This window comes from Pteropus alecto, unplaced genomic scaffold (assembly GCF_000325575.1).
Source record: "Pteropus alecto unplaced genomic scaffold, ASM32557v1 scaffold75, whole genome shotgun sequence".
Lineage (NCBI taxonomy): Eukaryota > Metazoa > Chordata > Mammalia > Chiroptera > Pteropodidae > Pteropus > Pteropus alecto.
In genome coordinates this window covers 4,959,128-4,979,922 of record NW_006440638.1, presented here as the reverse complement: position 1 = coordinate 4,979,922, position 20,795 = coordinate 4,959,128, and the positions used below count along the sequence as shown (strand labels likewise).

At 30.0% G+C, this 20,795-nt stretch overlaps 1 protein-coding gene and 1 pseudogene across 2 annotated transcripts in view; one reads left to right on the top strand and one right to left on the bottom strand.

Annotated features, from left to right (window-relative positions):
• PLOD2 (procollagen-lysine,2-oxoglutarate 5-dioxygenase 2) overlaps positions 1-19,979 on the top strand; it is an 88,838-nt gene extending 68,859 nt beyond the window's left edge. Inside the window, exons 9-20 of one of the 2 annotated variants that reach the window (XM_006917456.3) lie at positions 1,168-1,293; positions 2,826-2,947; positions 4,507-4,611; positions 7,709-7,834; positions 10,322-10,463; positions 11,615-11,677; positions 12,650-12,763; positions 15,277-15,342; positions 16,402-16,506; positions 18,036-18,182; positions 18,291-18,416; positions 18,584-19,979. In XM_006917456.3, coding sequence (XP_006917518.1) covers positions 1,168-1,293; positions 2,826-2,947; positions 4,507-4,611; positions 7,709-7,834; positions 10,322-10,463; positions 11,615-11,677; positions 12,650-12,763; positions 15,277-15,342; positions 16,402-16,506; positions 18,036-18,182; positions 18,291-18,416; positions 18,584-18,739 — 1,398 coding nt within the window. In that variant the 3' untranslated portion in view covers positions 18,740-19,979. The remainder of the gene's footprint in view (positions 1-1,167; positions 1,294-2,825; positions 2,948-4,506; positions 4,612-7,708; positions 7,835-10,321; positions 10,464-11,614; positions 11,678-12,649; positions 12,764-15,276; positions 15,343-16,401; positions 16,507-18,035; positions 18,183-18,290; positions 18,417-18,583) is intronic. The other variant, XM_015593806.2, reaches the window with a different exon arrangement.
• Positions 9,501-9,619, bottom strand: LOC112484524 (annotated as a pseudogene).
• Positions 19,980-20,795: the final 816 nt, after the last annotated feature.

Below are 20,795 nucleotides of genomic sequence, written 5' to 3'. Positions count from 1 at the left end.
CATCATGATTTTTAAAAATTCATCCTAATCTTTTTTGCAGGAAATAGTGTTGCTCTCTGGAGGGAGAATTAATACTTTTTATCTGTTTCATTTACATAAACTTTCTGGTGCAAAATTAGAAAAATATTTATATTAAAATTTTTTATCTTATCTTTTTCGCATACAAGAGTAAATCACTTGATTCTTAAGCTATTTTGTCTTACAGGCTGTTAAAACATACTAGAAAGGAAAACCATTCTATTACGCAAAACAAATTTCTTATGTATTTTATGTTTATTTACTATGCAATTGATTTAAAAATAAAAATTATATAGGTAGTTAAGATCTCAGGCCTATCATATTTTTAGATGTGGGACATAGGCAAGGTTTTTTATGTGTAAAAATAATAGTGGCTATCTCAGAAGGTTAATAGTAGGGTTGAATAAAATTTTATATATGTTATACATATATATATAATATGTATAATGATATTTTATATGTATAAATTTTATACATATACGAAGTGCTAAACCTTCAATAAATGTTAACTATTATTGCTGTATGTAAAAATGAACTTAGATTGATAATGGAGATGTAGTATATTGAAGCCCAAATTTATGTGTTCCGGGTTGCTTAACTTCTCGAAATCCCATTTTTTTCACATGTAAATTTGCTTATAATAACTTTTAAGGTTATTCTGAAATTTAAATGAAATACATGATCTCATTTAGTAAGGGAGAGTTGTGTTACATTTTTTACTTTTTCCCCTATTAGATTTAGAACTCCTAGAGGATAGCTGTTCAGCTTCTTTAGTTGTTTGTGTCTGTTTATTCATTTAGTAATAAATGTTTAGGTAAATTAATTGATAAAGAGGTACAACTGTATACGAGGTAAACTTCAAAACAAGCAAATATTATAAGTTATAATTCAGATAACAAAGGGACATGTGAAGTACCATGTGTGAAAAGATGGGGAGAGGTACCTAATTCAGCATTTAACATACATGGGTTTTAAAAAATATTTAATCCTTAAATTCAGTCTTTAAAAATTGATTTTAAAAAGAAAGGCATTATAAAGAAGTCTTTCTGTAATTCTGGTAATAACACAATATATGGTCATTTATTTATGTTTTTGACTTCCTCAACCATTTGTAATGATATTTTTTCTTATGTTTGCTATAAAACAAAGGTCTATCCAAATGTAACAATAGGTGTTTTTATTGAACAACCAACCCCTTTCCTATCTCGATTTCTGGATGTATTGTTGACACTGGATTACCCTAAAGAAGCACTTAAAGTCTTTATTCATAACAAAGTAAGTATTTGAGAAATAAATATTTTATATGAAAAGTATTTTATTTTTTTTATTTTCTTTGGAAAATTTTTTTTGTTTATTTTTGTCAAAAAAAATCCATTGGGCTAAATTAAGTAGGGGATTTTCGGAATAGTTACTGGCCTGCATTTTTAGGACCTGATGATTTTAGAGTCTAAAACTGGTATAATATTGGGATGAGCCCCATGAAACTGCCAGTTTTGTAGATCAAAAATGGTTGAGTATCAGCTATTTCCTATGGCTCAATTTAATATATAATGAAAAAATGTCAAAGGACCATATATTCCTTTGCCTTTGGGTTAGTTCTGGTACTTATGGTAATGCCATAACATGAGAACTTGAAATAACTTCCAGATAGAGTATTCTTTTGATTAATTACACAATGGCATGCTCCTCCCCAAGCAGTTTGATCTTATCATTTCCTTCAGAAATATTCAGAGCCTCCCAAACACCTCCCACATATAATCTAAACATAAAGATTTTTTTTTCAGTATTTTTCCATTTAATTGTGTCTTTCCTGTTAAAACAGTTGGTATTTAAGATCATCTAGAAAAACTCAATAGCTATGAAGTATATTATATTCTCTTTTCTGTCTTAATACTTTTTATTTACCACTGTTATTTATTCCTAACGTACATCAGCTTATCATTTGCCTTTTCCAGAAAATATTTTAAATTTACAGAAAATCAGCTAAAATAAGTTTAATAGGTTGGATTATTGAGCATTTATAAAGTGTTTTGTTTTTATGTATTCTTTTATTTATACCTTTCCTCCTTTTTTAGGACCTAAAACTCTTTGATGGCCAGAGTTTTTCTTTTACTTAAAATTAACTCTATGTAGCTTTTTTTGTGATTAGTTTTAACAGGCTATACAAAGCTTTCAAAAATAAGGAGACGATACATTAAAAGCTCTGAAATGCTCTAATGATGGAGACGGATAATCTTATCAAAATTTTAGCACAGTCTAATCATGCTAATTCGATGACTTTTATGTCCCATCAATAAAATTTTGTTAAACACTTTTTTGTAAAAAAAGTATGTGACAAATTTTTTTTCTGTCTGGCTTCACGGAATATAGTAATATTTATTTTATAGAGTGATTATTTATAACTTAGTTTAATATCTATTAGGTTTAATAGACATTTTTCATGGATATTTTATAACACACGTTTAAGATACTTAGGCCATGAGCTATTTATGTGCCGCCTGATACATTTTATAGCACCCAGGATTTTAAATAGTTATGCAAGGACCTGTCTAAGAGTGGATGTTAAAAGAATTTTGAAGTATCTTCTCTTTAGAAAATATTGATATGTATCTATTTTAGATTTTCACATGACATTTAGGTGATACTTAAATATCACCTATTTTGGTTATCATTTTGTCTGTAATTGAGTGACTATGTGAACTATGGACTTCACAACTTTGAATATGAATCTATCCTTAGATATGAATATTTCAGTCATTTTAATGTCTTATTTTCTCACTAATTTTTTATTTTTAAATATGTTACAGGAAGTTTATCATGAAAAGGACATCAAGGTATTTTTTGATAAAGCTAAACATGAAATCAGTACTATAAAAGTAGTAGGACCAGAAGAAAATCTAAGTCAAGCTGAAGCCAGAAACATGGGAATGTACGTTTTAATAAATTTAAACTATTTTTACTAAAGAAACTTTAAGAAAAAACAACTTTTCTTAAAAATTAGTACCTAAACTTGGATGTCGCCACTATGTGTCCATGTACGTTTGTGCATGTGTGCAAACATCTTAGACTCTATCTATGTTTGTATGTACTTATGTGTAAAGGGTCATGGAAGTTATTTACATTTTTCCTTTAATGGCTAAGAGTCTGCATGTTTATTCAAACTATTAATTGAACTTCAGATCAAGATTTAAAAAACACTCAAACAAATGAATAGTATGAATTATATAAGCAGTGATTTAAATGTTTGCAATTTGAAGGTTGTATGTGGTAAAAATGTGTATTTTAGACTGATGGAGAAAATGGGTATTCCTACTTTCTAGTTAGCTACCGATCTAGAAAATTCTGTAACAGGAAAAATAATTTTGGTCCTTTATTTAGCCCCTTTAATACTTCAGACGGATTACTAATAAAATTCTGATAGTAATATAGCAATCTTTTATTCAGTAAATGTTAATTGAATATGCCAGGCAGTGATTTAAGAGCTGCTGATTAAAAGGTAAATAAGTCTTGGTGACTTCTCATTGGAAGATGTTCTTGTGCTGTGAAAGCTTAGAGCCCCGTGTGTTGGATACCCTGGTGTCAGGGTTAAAGGAATAGGAGGGAAAACAGGCCACAGAAAAACCAAACAAATGTTTTCACTTATGCTTCCATAAATTATTTATTGGAGAATCCTTGGGTACTTATTCAAACTTATTTTTTTGTTAAATTATTTGTATGGTTTTTACAAACTTTCCTGCCTGTTGTCCCATTCGTCAGTTGCTTAGAAACAAACATGGTATGGATATACACGCTGACAGTGGTTGAGAGTAATAACTGGGAGCCCAGAAAGAGAGAACCTCAAATGTAGAAACCATAATACTTGGAACCATTTCAGATATCACAAGTAGTTCATTCCTTGGTGTGCCTGATAATAGCACTACAGACATTACCAGGAAAAGATAACAACATAGCCAGTGTCCCTGATGAGATGCAGGGGAATAACTATCTTAGAATCCCATGCAAATCAAGTTCAAAAAGTATTATTATCTCGAGTCATTCACTTGTATCTCCAAGATTCACTTAAAACAGAGTTATTGGATATACAAGATTTTGCAGTGCATGTGTGTACACAGAAACATTTTGATTTGTGAAAAAATAGTTGTTAATAAATTCATTGGGGTAAATTATTTTCCCCTTTTAGAAAAGATTTAATGCTAAATTATAAATTGCCATTCTAACTTGATGTTTTATGCCTTAAAATATTTAGTGGCTGAAAATATATTTCACCTGGCCTAAAATTTTTAGTGTTGATTTACCTGTGAACATCTGTGTTGCTAAATTGACCATTTTGAAATTTAAGAGAATATCGATCCTTTTTGATATTTCTTACTATTTGATTAGAAAACTATATTAGAGTAACCCTTTTTTATGTATAAGCTTATGTTAACATTTTTCAATAGAAAATATTTATTTTATCTAATTCTTATTTTGTTTCTTTTTTGATGTCAGGGATTTTTGCCGTCAAGATAAGAACTGTGATTACTACTTTAGTGTAGATGCAGATGTGGTTCTGACAAACCCAAGGACTTTAAAAATTTTGATTGAACAAAACAGGTACTGTATAAAGTTTAATGTCAATTCATTTTTTTTAATGGTTATCATTTTCTTCATCTATGTGGACACACTAAAATGACTTATCAGTGGAATAAATAGGAGCAAATTGAGGGAATTAACATTATTTACTACACCTTTTAAACTTTCAATTCTAATTAATTAGTTTTGTTTTAAATGAAGCAAATAGAAAACAATGTGATGAATATTAGAAGTATTTAGTATTAGTGACAATCAGAAATATGATGTTTGTCAATTTTAGTAGGCCTATTTTTATAGTTAAAGCTAGATGAAATTATGATATAGCTGATACTAGTAAAATTTGGAATTGTTTGATTCTCTCTAGATATTTTTAAAGTAGAATTTTATAAAAGTTTTGACCTAAAAAGTTACTGCAAACAGAGTTGTAGTTCTTAGAATTTGAAAGAAACTTCAAAGACACAAATTATTTCACAGCCAGATCTGTACTGGACTAATTATCACTGTACTTGCTTTCATTTAACTGAATTGAAATGGAAAAAAAGACACCATCTATACCAGCTTATAATGATATTAAATCTTCACTTATTAATACTACTGCTACTACTAATAGTAATTATTATTAATGCTTCTACTAATAGCCTACCTTTAATGAATGCTTGAGTGCCAGGTATTGTTTTAAGTATGTTTACATGTATTAACTCAGTTATTTCTCATGACAGAATGGTTAGCAGTGAAATGTTAGAATTACTTTTTATTTTGCTGAATAAAATGTATGAAAAATCTATTATGCTCTGCTAACCCACTCTATGTATAATATGATTTGTCAATTTGACAATTCAGTTATTACTTCAAAATCTAAGACATCTCAGTATTTATCTATATACAGTCCCACTATACAACTATCAATAGATACATATGCATCTAAGATAACTATAAATTGCAGATAATTTTTCAAAACATATGAATAAGGGTTAATCATTAGGCAAGGAAAAGCATATGAGATAGAATTCTAATTTATAATTCTTAAAACCTACTGGAATTCAGTAATGTTTTCTTAAATTTGCAGTGTTAATTGCCTCTTAATTTGATTTAAATTCAATATTATATAATGTATATATGCTTCTAATAATATTTAGATGTTTTTATTATATATACTTTGATAGACACTTATTAATTATTCTAATAGTAAATTATTTAATGAATTTATACTAAATATTTAACATATATCCCTCTTAATATCAATCTAATGTTTCAAATCTTGTAAAATATAAAAATTTCTCTCAAGTAATTCAAATGCCATCTGGGGCCCTTGCCCCTTGAAGAGCCAATAAAACTTAGGTTATTTCTCCAATTCCATACATTTCTGTTAATTGTCAAAAGATTAGATTAATATAATATGCTTCTGTATCCAAGCATGTAGTTTTCATAAAGAATTTACATATACCAAGACTGTTGCAAGATTTAGTGGACTTGACTGAAGGTTTAGAGGGGCAAGGGGTGGCCCACAACTTAGGGCATATAGCTTTCTAGCACCTATCTCATCAGCTCCTTTTTCTCTCTCCTTTTCCTGTCTCTGTTATTTATTGCCTTGCTCCAAATTTTACTCCTTCAGTTATTTAGTGCAATTTATTGTCTCTCAGCTGCTGCTCTTGTATTTCCATACTTAAAAACAGTGAGGCGCACACAAAAGAAAAATTTTGATCTTCAACATTTCTTTGCCCATCCCTCTTCGGCAGGCAGCTGAGATTATAAATTACAAGATTTTTTTTCTGTTAAATATTTGATCTTGTCAGTTATTGACATTGAATTATCATTTCTTAAATTAACATAATATGTAGATTCTCTGTTATATCTATTGTATCTATATCTAGATCTATCTATATCTATATATCTATATATCTATTTTAAACAAAACAAAATATGAGTGTTTCTGGTCAACATTTCATTTTAATAGGAACCAGGAAAAATAAACCAAAATCATTATTTTGCATGTTGTGTTTTTATAGATTGTTTTACTTTTCTATAAGTAAGAGAAAGGAAGGGCGCACCTGCTCTTCACAAGATTGGTGTGTTGTAGAATAGGTTTTCTGTGGAGAGTAATTGGTTCATAGACTTCTTGGAGGAGTTTTTCAAGCTTTTCTTAAATTGTGAGATACCACTGCAATGCACTTCATTTTTGAAGTAATTCTAGAGGAACTTCATACTTTGTTACCCTATTTGTGAAATGTTGACACATTATAAATTAGATTTCCTTAAGAAGAAATCTGACATGTTTTGCATATGTAACGGGCTTGTCTTAGAGGGGTTACTTTCCTGGTAGGTAGGTAGGCATTATGGCAGTTATCCTCTATTTTGTTTTCTAAAATAAAGGACCGAAAAATGTTTGGTGTTGCCAGGGCTAGCACAAACCATTTTAAAAGTTGTAACCAAAAAAAAAAAAAAAAAAAAAAAAAAAAGAAAAAAAAGAAAGGAAAGAAAAGAAGGAAAAGAAGCCACAAAAAGTGAGTGAAAAGAAACTAGAATGTAGACAAAAAAGGAAAGAAAGAAAGGAAAGGAAAGGAAAGGAAAAGAAGGAAGGGAAGAAGGGAAGAAGGGAGGAAGGGGAAGGGAAAAGAAAAGAAAAGAAAGAAAGGAAACGTACTTTAAAGTAATTTATGACAACTTTAGGAAAACTGGCCTATTTATAAGTATTTCAGCCTATCATTCATTTTTTTTTATTCAACAGATATTTATTGAATACTTCAATATACCATGGACTATGTCTTGCTAATAACAATGAAAATATTTGATTTCATATAATATAATTTCTGAAATATTTAAATAATTAAGATAGTTTCACTTTTTGTATATAAGGGACTTTTAAAAGTCATTTTTAAACTTTCAATCGCATTTTCAATTTTTTGTTCCTCTTTAAGCAATGTTACTGAAAACCAGCAGTGTACTTAAGAAAAAGTGTTGGGAAAAAATTTCTCTATTTTATTTTGCTTTTAGTTTTTTGGACTAACTACATGTATGTTAAATGAACTTTATTGTTTTATGTGTCATGTTAAGCCCAAAACACATAATTCTGTAGTAATTTAAAAATAAATAATTACCTAGATTTTTTTTCTCTCTTTAGAAAGATCATTGCCCCTCTTGTAACTCGTCATGGAAAGCTTTGGTCCAACTTCTGGGGAGCATTGAGTCCTGATGGATACTATGCTCGATCAGAAGATTATGTGGATATTGTTCAAGGGAATAGAATGTAAGTTACTTAATTTAATTTTTCAACATAAAATATCATGATCTAAAGATGTGGTCTTGTTAATATTACTTGAATTTTTTTACTATTATCTTTTTTCTTTATGTTTAATGAAAATTTGGAAACTTGAACACTTGGGATCCTGAAATACTAGTGCAAATTAGTATTTTATAAAACAAAGTTTTTAGTTTTAAATATTCAAAAGAACAAACTCACTGTTGTGGGAAATACTAAGAGACAATATATGGTTACTATAGGTAGCCCATCTTAGTTTGTTAGAAGAGTAATAATATTCTTTAGTTAAAAGTTTAGAAAGGGAATTAGCTTATATATTTAGTGGCCGGGATGAAAATTGTTTTGATAGCTTTTAAAACTTATAAATGAGCAAACAAAAGTAACACTAAGAATCAAAACCTTCTAAGATTTCCTATTTTAAGAGTTTCTTGTGTAAAATAACAAATATTCTGCTTTAAAGATAAGTTTCTTCACCAATATCTGATATTAATTTCTAGAGTTAGAAACAAACATACTTATTGCAAAGTGTGTGTATGATTGATATTTTTTAAACTAAAAAGTAATCACAGTTGAAATAATGTTTTTTATTAAGGAAATATTAGGGAAGAATGTCACTTTTTTTTCTTATGTAGACAATAGACCAGAGTGACTGAGATGTTAAGTGCTTTGCCTAATTTCTCAGACATCAGTCCAGTTAAAAAGAGAAAACATTCTTTTGTGACTAAAAACATGTGCCCTTAAATTTAGAAAAAAAATCATGTGCTTCTTGTTGAACAATTGAGCAGTAAAAAGATGTTTTGTTTGTGAAAATAGTAATAAGTGTGAAAATAGTAAGTCAGTATGAATGATCTAAATATGATAAAGACTTTTGTTGCAATTAAGAAGCATGATAGCTGAGAAAACCCTATTAAGATAGTATTCTGTAGTTTCAAAATGCTTATATTGTCTCTGAGATGATTTGTGTAGACTATATACCTGATATTATCTGTGGGTATAGCAGAAATAAGAGTTCACAGAAGTAGAATAGAGAATTCATGATTCATTTAAGTTGCTGTAGGCACTGGTGATTTTCTGTCCAATCTCTTGTCTAAAGTGTAAGGAAAATAATAAGGTAGAGGTTCTTGTTCTAGTTAATACAAGAATACAGTTCATGTACAAAATCTGCTTGAAGGAATGGCATCTTCTGACATACGTGTGTGTGTCTTTACCTTCAAAAGTGCAGCACTACGTACTCTGCCAGTGATTAATTTCTGCATTCAGGTGCTACACTGTATACTTTTTATGACCACTTGTTTTTAGTAAAACAAAATGATATATTCCTTTTAATATCTAACTACATTGCCTTTGTTAAGATCTTCCCTTTCTGTTCTCTAAAAGCAACAGGCATATTTCTTCAGGTGAAACCTTATACTGTTCTTAAGAAGTGAGTCATGTTCAAAGTGAGGAGACAGATCCATGGGAACAAATGATGGATGAAATAATGTGCCTCCCAACACTCATGTTCTTTTGGCCATATTTTTCATATCTTCTTTTTAGTTATTTTTATTTTTACTTATTTTTATTTTTTTTTAGGCGAGGCAACCCTTGGTTGACCTCACAGATTGCAAAGACCTTGTCAGCTTACAATCCCTTATTTTTTATTTTTTATTTTTTATGCCTACAGCACCTGGTCTTCCTAGGTGGTCTCCCATCCAAGTACTAACCAGGTCCGACCCTGCTTAGCTTCTGAGATCAGAAGGGATTTGGCTTGTTCAGAGTGGCATGACTGTAGACCATATCTTGCTTTTAATACAATAATTTTAGATGGCTTAATGAATATCGAGAAAATATATTTTAGGAGAATTTTAGGCTATATTCAGTGGTATGCTGATAAATGTATAACAACAGGTTCTTGGGATCGGAGGTGCCCTGATTTGTTGTGTTTGCCAATTTTTGTGGTGTAAATACTTCTGCCATGGCTGATTTCAAGCTTCTAATGTGAAATCAGTAAGTGTAGACTTGAGAAGTGAAGCTACAAGTCATCTCTGGGGAACAAGTGTAAGCTGGCTTTAGTAAACCACCAGTTGTATGTGATTATTTTTGCTATCAAACTGCTTAATCTTAAATGGAAACACCTTCTGTACAACAGAATATTATACTGTAACTGTAACAACTGAGAGATGACAGCCAAAATACCAGATATCAATAAAATTTATCTAGGAAGATAGTGATTTATCTCATAAAATGTAGTGGATACCAAATAGTGTCATCTATATATGTATTTCATATGTGTGTATGTATATGTATATATATATATGTACATATACACACACACATACATATGTCAAATATTAAATATGCTTGCATTTGCATGTAATTCGATTCAATAAATTATGTATACAAAATTTAAAAACTACAAGGCAGTTATTTTTAAAACATAAAAACAAAACTGTTTTGTATTTGTGTTATTTTGGAATGTGTTTTCTTTACTTTCAGAGGGATATGGAATGTCCCGTACATGGCTAATGTCTACTTAATTAAAGGAAAGACGCTCCGATCAGAGATGAATGAAAGGAACTATTTTGTTCGAGATAAACTGGATCCTGATATGGCTCTTTGCCGAAATGCTAGAGAAATGGTAGGGTATAAAATGATGGCTTGCTTGATGTTCTTATAAGATGGCTTGCTTTTCCAGTTGATGTGTCATTGTCTTTTGATGCTCTTTTTCTTTCTAATTGTAAAGACTTGCCATTTTTTTTGATTCTCTGTTGAAAAATTGGAAACAGTTATGAAGAATAATTTGTGAATAATTACCTATAGAAACATTTGAAAAGTGTTAGGTTGGTTCTTAGACTTACTCATAAGCAACAGTGAGATTTCAATAATAAACGTGAATTTATTAGAAGTCAGCTTTTCTTTTTTAAGAATTAGTCTTCTATTTGAAATTCTGTAGTAAAAATTTGCACTAATTAAAATTAATTTGGTAAACCCTGGATGAAATGACTGTACATTTAAGAACACACTTTTGTTCTTAAAATCAATGTCCATGCTTTCTTTGTCATTATTAACTCCATACTTTTAAAAAGCAGGTTCTTTACCACTAAATTAAGAGAAGGAATGAGATCAGTAGTATGTTTAATCTATGTAGAAAATTAATGATACATTGCTATTCTACAAATATACTCTTATTACAAAACTTAAATGACTGTAGAAAATAATTTATTTTTTCAAAATGTATAAATATGTATTAAAACATATTGATATGTTTTTCTGTTTTATAAAGGATTGGATTATCTTATTCCAATTTATGTAAGCAAATGTGATTTTGGGAAAAATCAGAAAAGTTGGCAAGTGTTTTTTTTATTAGTTTATTAAGGCATGTGTTTGAGTATGTTTGTTTTTTCTATAAACCTATGTGCATTGTTATGTCGAATATCCTCAAAACCTGTATTGTAATTTGTGCTCATGTTTGACTAATTTGACTCAACAGCACATCCTGGAATGGCCTCTCTTACACACGTTTTCTCTTTTGCCTTAATTTTGTTTCTAATGAAAGTTCTACTAAGGAATGAGCTTGGATTTATGTTTGACCGGAAAAAAAAAAAAAAAAACAGAAGCGGCTGGAGTTATCTTTGTGTGCGCTATAAGCTTTGCTTGTTCTGCATGTTGTCTGTGAAGGACATTTCAGAATGTCAGCTTTTTATCAGAGGCTGCTATTTTTATTTACCTAAGAATACCTGAGAGAGTGGGTGTGCAGGTCAACTTACCCAATGCTTCTCTTCATTTTAGACATTACAAAGGGAAAAAGACTCCCCTACTCCGGAAACATTCCAAATGCTCAGCCCCCCAAAGGTGTTCTTTTTATTTATTTTTATTTATTTTTATTTATTTGATTAATGCTAGTATGGTATATTGCCTAGCAGTAATATTTCTTTGAGTCTTTTTTCCATTTAGCTTGGTAAATTGTTGGTATTTATTGGTTTTGATTCTGCATATATATGTGTAAATTTTGTGTATTGGGGATTGGGTATTGTGTGATAGTCAAACTTAGTTCTTTGGGATGATTTATACTTTATGATTGGTAGACGAGAAAGTAAAACCCAAGTTCCTTTACTAGTTTTTCTTGTTTTAAGGAAGAGAGGTAGGAGTAAGTATAAAGTACATCTTGATAAAAATGAGGTTTGGGCATTCTTCATTAATTTTTTTTATTATTAATAACTAATCCTTTTACTATTAAAACAGGTACAAAAAGAAACAACCTTACCTTAGTAATGTTTGCCACATTTTTTTGGTTTGGAACAAGGATGTGAGACTGATTTTCTTTAGCTGCCTTGTAATGCATGAATAATTTCTGTGTTCTGTTTTTAAACATTAGGGCAATAAGAATAAAATAGGCCGATGAAGTAATATTGACATTTGAATTCTTGTTTAAAAATGTGATGTGTTCTTTGAAAGGAAAAGAAGCCAAAAGAGGTACAATTAATTGCACTTTGGTGTCTCAAAAATATTTCTGCTTTCAAACAGGATTTTTTTCCCTGATGTCTACTTCTAGGATCAATGAGAAAGGGATAAAAAAAAGTCCATTCTTCCTCTTCTCTTTTTTCAGTTGAGTGTCAGTGCTATCAGTTTTGTGTGGTGTCAGTTCAAAATTAATCAAAATTGTATTTCATTTTCAATCATGCATGTTTTATATGAAAAATAAAAATGCATGTTCATGAATGAAAATATAAAAGTTGAAATTAATATTTCATATATTTTTCCTGCTTATATATATATTTTCTTGTACTTCAAGGTTGTTAATACTATTTTTTTTTTGGCGTATAGGGTGTATTTATGTACATTTCTAATAGACATGAATTTGGAAGACTATTATCAACTGCTAATTACAATACTTCCCATTATAACAATGACCTCTGGCAGATTTTTGAAAATCCTGTGGTATGTATTTCATACTCAATATATTACTTATTTTCCTATAACTCTAAATAAATTGGGTTAATAATATGAAAATGTAAAAGGCTTTAAAATATTTTTTATATTATATCATTTTAAAAAAGATAATTTTATATCATGTCTATAAAGTAGATCTAAATTTGACTAAGAACTCTTTTTTTTTATTAAGACATATATTAGGTTTGGGGAAGGGAATTATCAGTTTCTTTTATTTCTCCCAGAATTTTAACTTATATATTCAAAAGCATCATCAAATTTTTAATCACAATTTCAGAAAAAATGTTTACAAGTAATTCACATATGACAATATTATATTTTGAATTTCAAGAAGAAAATTCAAGAAGTCAGTTTGGCAAAATACATTGATTTTATCATTTTGTATATTTTTCATAACAATTTTGTTAATGTATACCAGAGATAGCTAGACAAAATTGCAGAGTAAGTGGATTCAGCATATGAAGAAAGTCTTAGTTGAGGAAACTATTTTAAAAGTCTAAAATTATTCCTTTTTAAAAAAATTTGAATCATACAGGAATTAACTGCTTTTTTATATTACTAGTCAAGTGGTACATTTATTCAAAGGAAAATACTCTCTTGAATAATCATCTCTGTAATACTACCATTTAAAGTTTTGCCCTTGCCAATAGTAAAAGTTTTAAATTACAAAGACTCAATCCACCTGGTCAGAATTCTTTTATTTTGTAGGAGTAGTTGATATCTGGGAATAATAAATTTAATGATTTCTGAATACTCTGTTGAATAGAAAAAGATTATCTTATATCTTTTGACATTTTTGTATTTTAAAAGTACCTTTGGTCCATTTTAGCTGTATTCTTCATCTTTCACAGGAGTAGAATTGAAAAGAGGCTTTTTTAAATGGTAAGGGTGGAATTACATGTTTTACTTTAGTGCTGAATCTCTTGGTATTTTGGATAGAATTTAATTTCTTAGGTAATATTAGCTTCCTGAAAAATTCCAAATTATATCCTGAATTGTAGATGTTTGTGTAAGAATTCAAGTCTTTGGAGAGTTTGCAATGAAAATATCAGAAGTAAGTTGGAACTGCTTTTCTTTCCATGGCTTTGCTTTGTTTTTTTTTGGAAATTAGCCTTATCTATATGCATTATGAGGGGTATCCCACAGAGGAATATTTAATAGTCCCGTTATCAGAACTTCTAAGAAATTAAATGAATGAGGTTACAGTTTATTCAGTGATGCTTGAAACGTGGTCTAAAATGCAAAATATTAATGAACTAATGTAAAATCTTAGGGGCTTTTTTCTTTTAACCAGTAATGATGCATAGGAAAAAATACTTAGAGATTCTGAAATGTTATGAATGATTATTTACTTCTAATTTTTCCCCATATTTTGGAATCAGAAAACTAATAAGTATTAGAGGGAATAATGAGATAATACAGTAATTTAACCCTTATAATTATATGCTACGTATTATTTATTAAAAAAAAATAAGATAGCTTTTGTTCTCTATATCAGAAATATCTGAGCTCCATATAAGCAGAGATATGCAAAACTAAGAATGGCATAAAGTTATCAGGGTCCCTCTGAAATCTGTCCTCAAAAGATGTATTTCAGACAAATATTTTTTGAAACATATTTTGATTGAAATTATTTTGAATCTATCTGTACCTCAGTTCTTCCTTGCTAGCTCCCTATATTTGTATTTGTAAAGAGAAATTTAAGAATTTTGTTAAACAATCTAAATACATTTAAGAAGAGATATTTTTAGATACTAAATCATTCCATATTTTAATGTATACCCTCTAAATATTGAAATTTTAAATAAAACATTCTACCCAGGAAAAAAATTCCTTAGCCAATGTTGACAAAAATTGAGGTATCTTAGTGTGTGGTTTATGTGTCAGAGATTGGTCAAAGAGAAGAATCAGGTTCATTAATTAGCATAAAGAGGATCTATTTTTTTAAAATATGTAATCCCATATCTTAATTTTAGTAAATAAAAGAAGTGTATTAGTAACCGTATGATCATTCTTTGATAAATATTAAAAACTGAAGTGAAGCCAGAAATTTTAAATACATTTTTAAAATCAAAGTTATTTTAGAGTAATTCTCTTTATTATAAATAAGACCCAAGTTTAATTTATTTGCTAATTAGTATTTACTAATATTTGTTAATAGGATTTTGTTATTCAGTTTTAAGTACATATTTATCTATTATGTGTATATGTGTAAGATACCGTATACAATCTAATTATAAGATTACTCAAAATTTTAAATCCTGTGGCATAAAACTTCATAAATGAAAGTTTTTTGTCTCAAAGATAAGAGCATACGCAATGAGGCAAAGATTAAAAAACATAAACTGTGGTTTCTGAGAATTCTTATTTTGTCCATGACACATGATCATTTATAAGTTGTTTGAGCAATTTCTAAAATGCATATGCTTTTATTTTTGTATTAAAATACTTGTACAAACGTATTTGCTTTAATCTATACAATTGATTTTTTTTTTTGGTAGGACTGGAAGGAAAAGTATATAAACCGCGATTATTCAAAGATTTTCACTGAAAATATAGTTGAACAGGTTTGTATTAATAATTACTATGATAGATCATTTTTGCTGTAGTTTCCATAAGGGAATATTACTATGATACTGCTTTAGCAGAGGATGTTGTAAAAGTGGAGAAACTATCCTTTAGGTAAAATTCATATGGCTTAACCAGTTTTATAGCCTTAAGGGTCATATAGTTGTAAAAATGTAGAACATAGAGATTAACAATAATTTTAAGATCATAGCTTTCTTAAACCACTAAAAATAAGGAACCATTGGCAGATCTCTGATGTAGGTCTCTTTCAATGAAAGTTTACCTGAAAGAACTTGGCCTTCAAGAATCTTTTCTCAGGTCTTTTAAAAAATGAACTCTATTTTAGATTGGTATTCCAAACTATTGCTAATACCTTATTTTCAGAGAATGTAAAACATCTTCAATTCTGAGATATCCCATTATTTTGTGTACTGTAAGAAAAAAAATACTGCCAATTAAACTTTGACTAGTGTTTTCTAGTCATTTAGAATTTTTTTATTTTATCATATTGAAAGACTTATTTTAGACTTATTAAGGCATAGATATATGTTCTGATGGACTCATTTCTATGTCAAATCAGTGTAAATAATTTTAAACGACATTTCAAGAGCAAGTCAGTTCAGGAAGTGCAACAGCAACTAAATGCATGCGTGCATATGCATACACAGACACAGACAGACAGACACACACACATGTATACACACACACGGTGAGGACAGAATGAAAGTTTAATCAAATGCATATACATGCGCTATGGCATTACAGCTACATCACAATGGCTGCTTGGCTGACCATGACTTTAAGACTTGTATTGATTTCATTGATGTTAAAATGTAATAAAAAAATTAAAAAATAACGTCTTAGAAAGTGTTAAAAAAACAAAACCAGAAAAGTAGTATTGTTTATAATAGTAATGTCAATGATGTTGGAAAACTTCTTAAAAAGGACATCTAAGTGAGATGAATATTGATTATTCTGTCCTATTACTTCCGAAATGCTGGTTTTTAGTTAAAAGACATAAAATGTTATCCTCTTAATGTTAATGCCATATTTTATAGCCTTGTCCAGATGTCTTTTGGTTTCCCATATTTTCTGAAAAAGCCTGTGATGAATTGGTGGAAGAAATGGAGCATTATGGCCAGTGGTCTGGAGGCAAACATCATGTAAGTTGTAATTTCACACAGAAAACTAAAATGAGGGGCGGGGGAGGGCGCAGGAGAACTTTGTTTTTAGTGTAATTCCACCACTAATTAGTGTTTAACATTGGATCTGTCTGGGCCTCAGCTTCTCATTTATGCATGTAATTACCTTGGATGGCAGTGTTCCCAGGCTGAAAATGATAAGGAATATATATGTCTTTATTGTGTGATGCTGCTCTTCTTCAAGGCCACTGTTTATTCTCTGCATTTTTACAGTGAGCTGTAGTCAAAATACTATGACAAAGTTTATCTGGAGTTGATTGTCAAAACTATTTTTTTGTATAAACATGAGGATTCTCTTTGAATAAGTGCCTTCAGTGTAATTTGGTTTTGCATTTACATTCAGTGTCAAAGACTTGGCAGGAAGTTTTACTATTGGTGGTTCAATGTGTTTCTTTTCCTCTGAGAACCTACAGATGCCAGCTCCTTAACAATACCAAGAAATTTAAGTGGAATACTCTGGAATATTACTATTTCTGCTTAATTATATACTCAGCTAGTTAGCTGATCAGGGAGACAAGTTGAAAGTGTGATGAAGTACTTGAAGTCAGCAGATTGCAGGCAGTATAATGAAAATCTACTGTGGGAGGACCTTTCGGTGCCACAGAGTAGAAGTGAGGAACAGAGCAGGCAAAGCTGTTTCAGTGGTAGATAATCCAGAGGGCTGATAAGCACAATCTATGCCTATCAACAGCTAAGACTGCCTAAAGAGTCACTATAAAAAAATTCATGTTTTTAGGGGGCTTGGGAGGGCTTTGGAAATCAATCTTATTTACTTTATAGTTAGACCTCACATATAAATTTGTAAAAAATGATATCAATGGAGTCACTTTAAAATGGAATTGTAGCTGCCATCCCAGAGAAACTGCCTTGCACACCTCACTTCTCAGATCATTAGACTGTTAAAACAAGACAAAATAACCTTTGGACTGGACCTAACAGCAGCCTTATATACCAGACAACTGTGTGTGAAGATAACAAGAAAGCAGATATTATAACTACCTGGACTGAAAATTTACCAATATTTAGAATTAGCATCACTGTTTTAGGTTATCTGCAGCTATAAAATTCTTTCCTTCTATTGATGTAATTGTTCCCCTTCCCTTTCTTATAAATAAATACCCCTTGTATTTGCCTCCTAATCTGAACACAATTTGCATTTCTGCCTGAATCAGTCCTTTCCTAATAGCTATTCTTTTGGATCCCAAATAAACACTTGTTGCCTCTTTCTTTGGCCTTTTGTTTTTAGGTTAACATTAAATAAGTAGGAAAGGAGTAGCCAACTCTGCAATACTTCACTTCATCATGATATATTTGCAAAGCCATGTTACCTCAGTTATTTTATAGTTTTTCAATTAAAACAGATAGTACACCATAAACAACTATTATTTTTTTGTCTATTGTAATCTTGTGATTGAAAAAAAAATCTAAGATCATATAAATGTGAATTGCACGTGGACTACAATTTATGATGTCATTAATGTTGTTTCTAGGATAGCCGTATTTCTGGTGGTTATGAAAATGTCCCAACTGATGATATCCACATGAAACAAATTGATCTGGAGAATGTATGGCTTCATTTTATCCGGGAGTTTATTGCACCTGTTACACTGAAGGTCTTTGCAGGCTATTATACAAAGGTAGTTATCCTCCTGTACCTCCTGCATACTTCCTCCCAATTTTTACACAAATATGCTGTTTATGTTTTTACTGATAAGAAAAACCATTGGTTTACTTTGCATTTTTAGGGGTTTGCATTACTGAATTTTGTGGTAAAATACTCCCCTGATAGACAGCGTTCTCTTCGCCCTCATCACGATGCTTCTACATTTACCATCAACATTGCACTCAATAGTGTGGGAGAAGATTTTCAGGTAATTATGGGTTTTATTTTTTACATTTTAAAAAAGCAATATGTCATTATAGACTTTTACCCTATATTTTTTTAAGATTCTGCTTACATGACATAATTTGAATTTTGCCAGTAATAAAAAAGTTAAACAAAATGGACTGATACATTTATTTGTTACATCTCTTTTAGGGAGGTGGATGCAAATTCCTAAGGTACAATTGCTCTATTGAATCACCAAGAAAAGGCTGGAGCTTCATGCATCCAGGGAGACTCACACATTTGCATGAAGGACTTCCTGTTAAAAATGGAACACGATACATTGCAGTGTCATTTATAGATCCCTAAGTTATTTACTTTTCATTGAATTGACATTTCTTTGGAATGGATGACTGGTATGAACATATTTTTGAAGTTGTGCTTGAGAAGATGAGAGGAATATTTAAATATTCCACAGAACAACCTAACTTTGGGCCAAACATTTGAAAAACTTTATAAAAAATTGTTTGATATTTCCTAATGTCTGCTCTGAGCCTTAAAACACAGATTGAAGAAGAAAGGAAAAAAGTAAACACAAATATTTATTTCTGTGCCTTATTGTCTTTGAGAATAATGAGAATTTTCTGAATTTGTGTTTCAGTTGATAAAATATTCAGGTACAAATGTACAAGCAACAAATGAGACTGGTAATATTTTATTTAACAAAAGCCTAAGAAGAATTTTATTTATCAACATATAGATGAAGTGAATATAAATGAAAATTGGCAATTTTTAAAATGTCTAAAAACTGGAATTCTAACTGAATTTGTGTGCAACTTATTGTGTAAGTACTTTTTGACCACCTATGCAAGTATGTTTTAAAGTATAGTTCCTGAAGGAATACCAAGAACAATATTACAGTTTTTTTCCTTGAGAAAATTAGTATAAAATGCAATTAGGTGCATACCCAGTTGAAAACATTTTTGTTTAGATTGTTAGACAGACTTTTTTTTACATTTGTATTAGAAATCAAGCCCTGTGTTCCTTCAGATAAATTTTCCAAGGTAGATTATAGTAAATAGATACTAGATTTAGAAAAGCTTTCAAGCCTTTCCATTTCTTATTGACTTAAGATCACCAAGTGACCTTAAGTCAAAAAGGTTGTCGTTCTTTTAATTCTAGAAAATAATGAGGAAATTTTTTTCTTTGAGATTAGTAGTAGCATTTTGATTTTAAAAAATTAAGTACTTGAATTTTATATCAGGAAAATAAAGTTGGTGAGCCTTTCTTCCTTTTTGCCCTTTGTCTCCCTCTTTATGTTCTTTTTTGTGAAGGTTATCCTCTTTTTTGTCTTCCCAGCGTAGTCTCCATTTTATCCTTCTTACTCTTTTTATTACCTTCTCTTTATCACACTTTAGAATAATTTCCTAGCACAAAAAAATTTGTGACTTGATTTTTCACCATTTCTCTGAGTGAGGTTTAAATATCCTTATTGTAGCTACTGTTTTTAATTTAAAGGTTAAACTTGAAAAAAAAGTTCTAAGTCATGGTGCCAAAATTTATTTTTCTAACACTGTGTGTTAGAAAATTATGAAAAATAAAATAATTTAAAATAAGTTTCTGTTGTTTTATTTATTATTGGTGATTTGTCTTTAAAAGAGGATTATGATGGAGTAGCCTGAAAGAATATCTGGATATACTAGACAGTGATTTTTTTCTTGGTATATTTACTGATATAACAATGAAAACTCTATTTATCAAATTATAAATTGAATTGTAATATCTTCAGTATGAAAGTGACCAGGGATTTGATCTAACTTATTTTATAAGTGAGAAATTAGATACCAAAATATATTAATTAATTAATCATGATTATATTCAATATATATTTGTTTATTTGCTAGTGTTTTTCAAGTTCCTGTTTTGGCCCAGGCACTGTTCTAGGCACTGAGGATATGGTGATGAACAAGTTGTTATAATTACTGGGAGATGGACTTAGGAAATAAGGAAGCTGAGTTCTACCTCTTTTCTCTTCTTTGGTGGTATTTAATACACAAGTCAAATTTCTACTCTTCGTCATCTTGGAGACATTTTCGTAAGAATTTGTGATTTATATTACTATACTTTAGGGATGGTATTCCAAATGCATAAAAACTGGTATGACTTGGATGCCAACTAATCAGAGCTGATTCTAGTTTAAAAAAACAGTTCTACCAGTGCAAAGTCAGCTTAATGTCCTTTGTGGTATATACTTTGGAGAAAAGACATCTACCAGATCCTAGTTCTTTTCAGTTGTAGTATACATGGATGGTGACCTATAATAACTATTTTAATCTCATGCCACCATGTTTCCAGAAATTGGATCAAGGTAGTCAACTGAGCACATTTTCTGACTTCCCACTCATCCCAGATTTCATGGAATGAT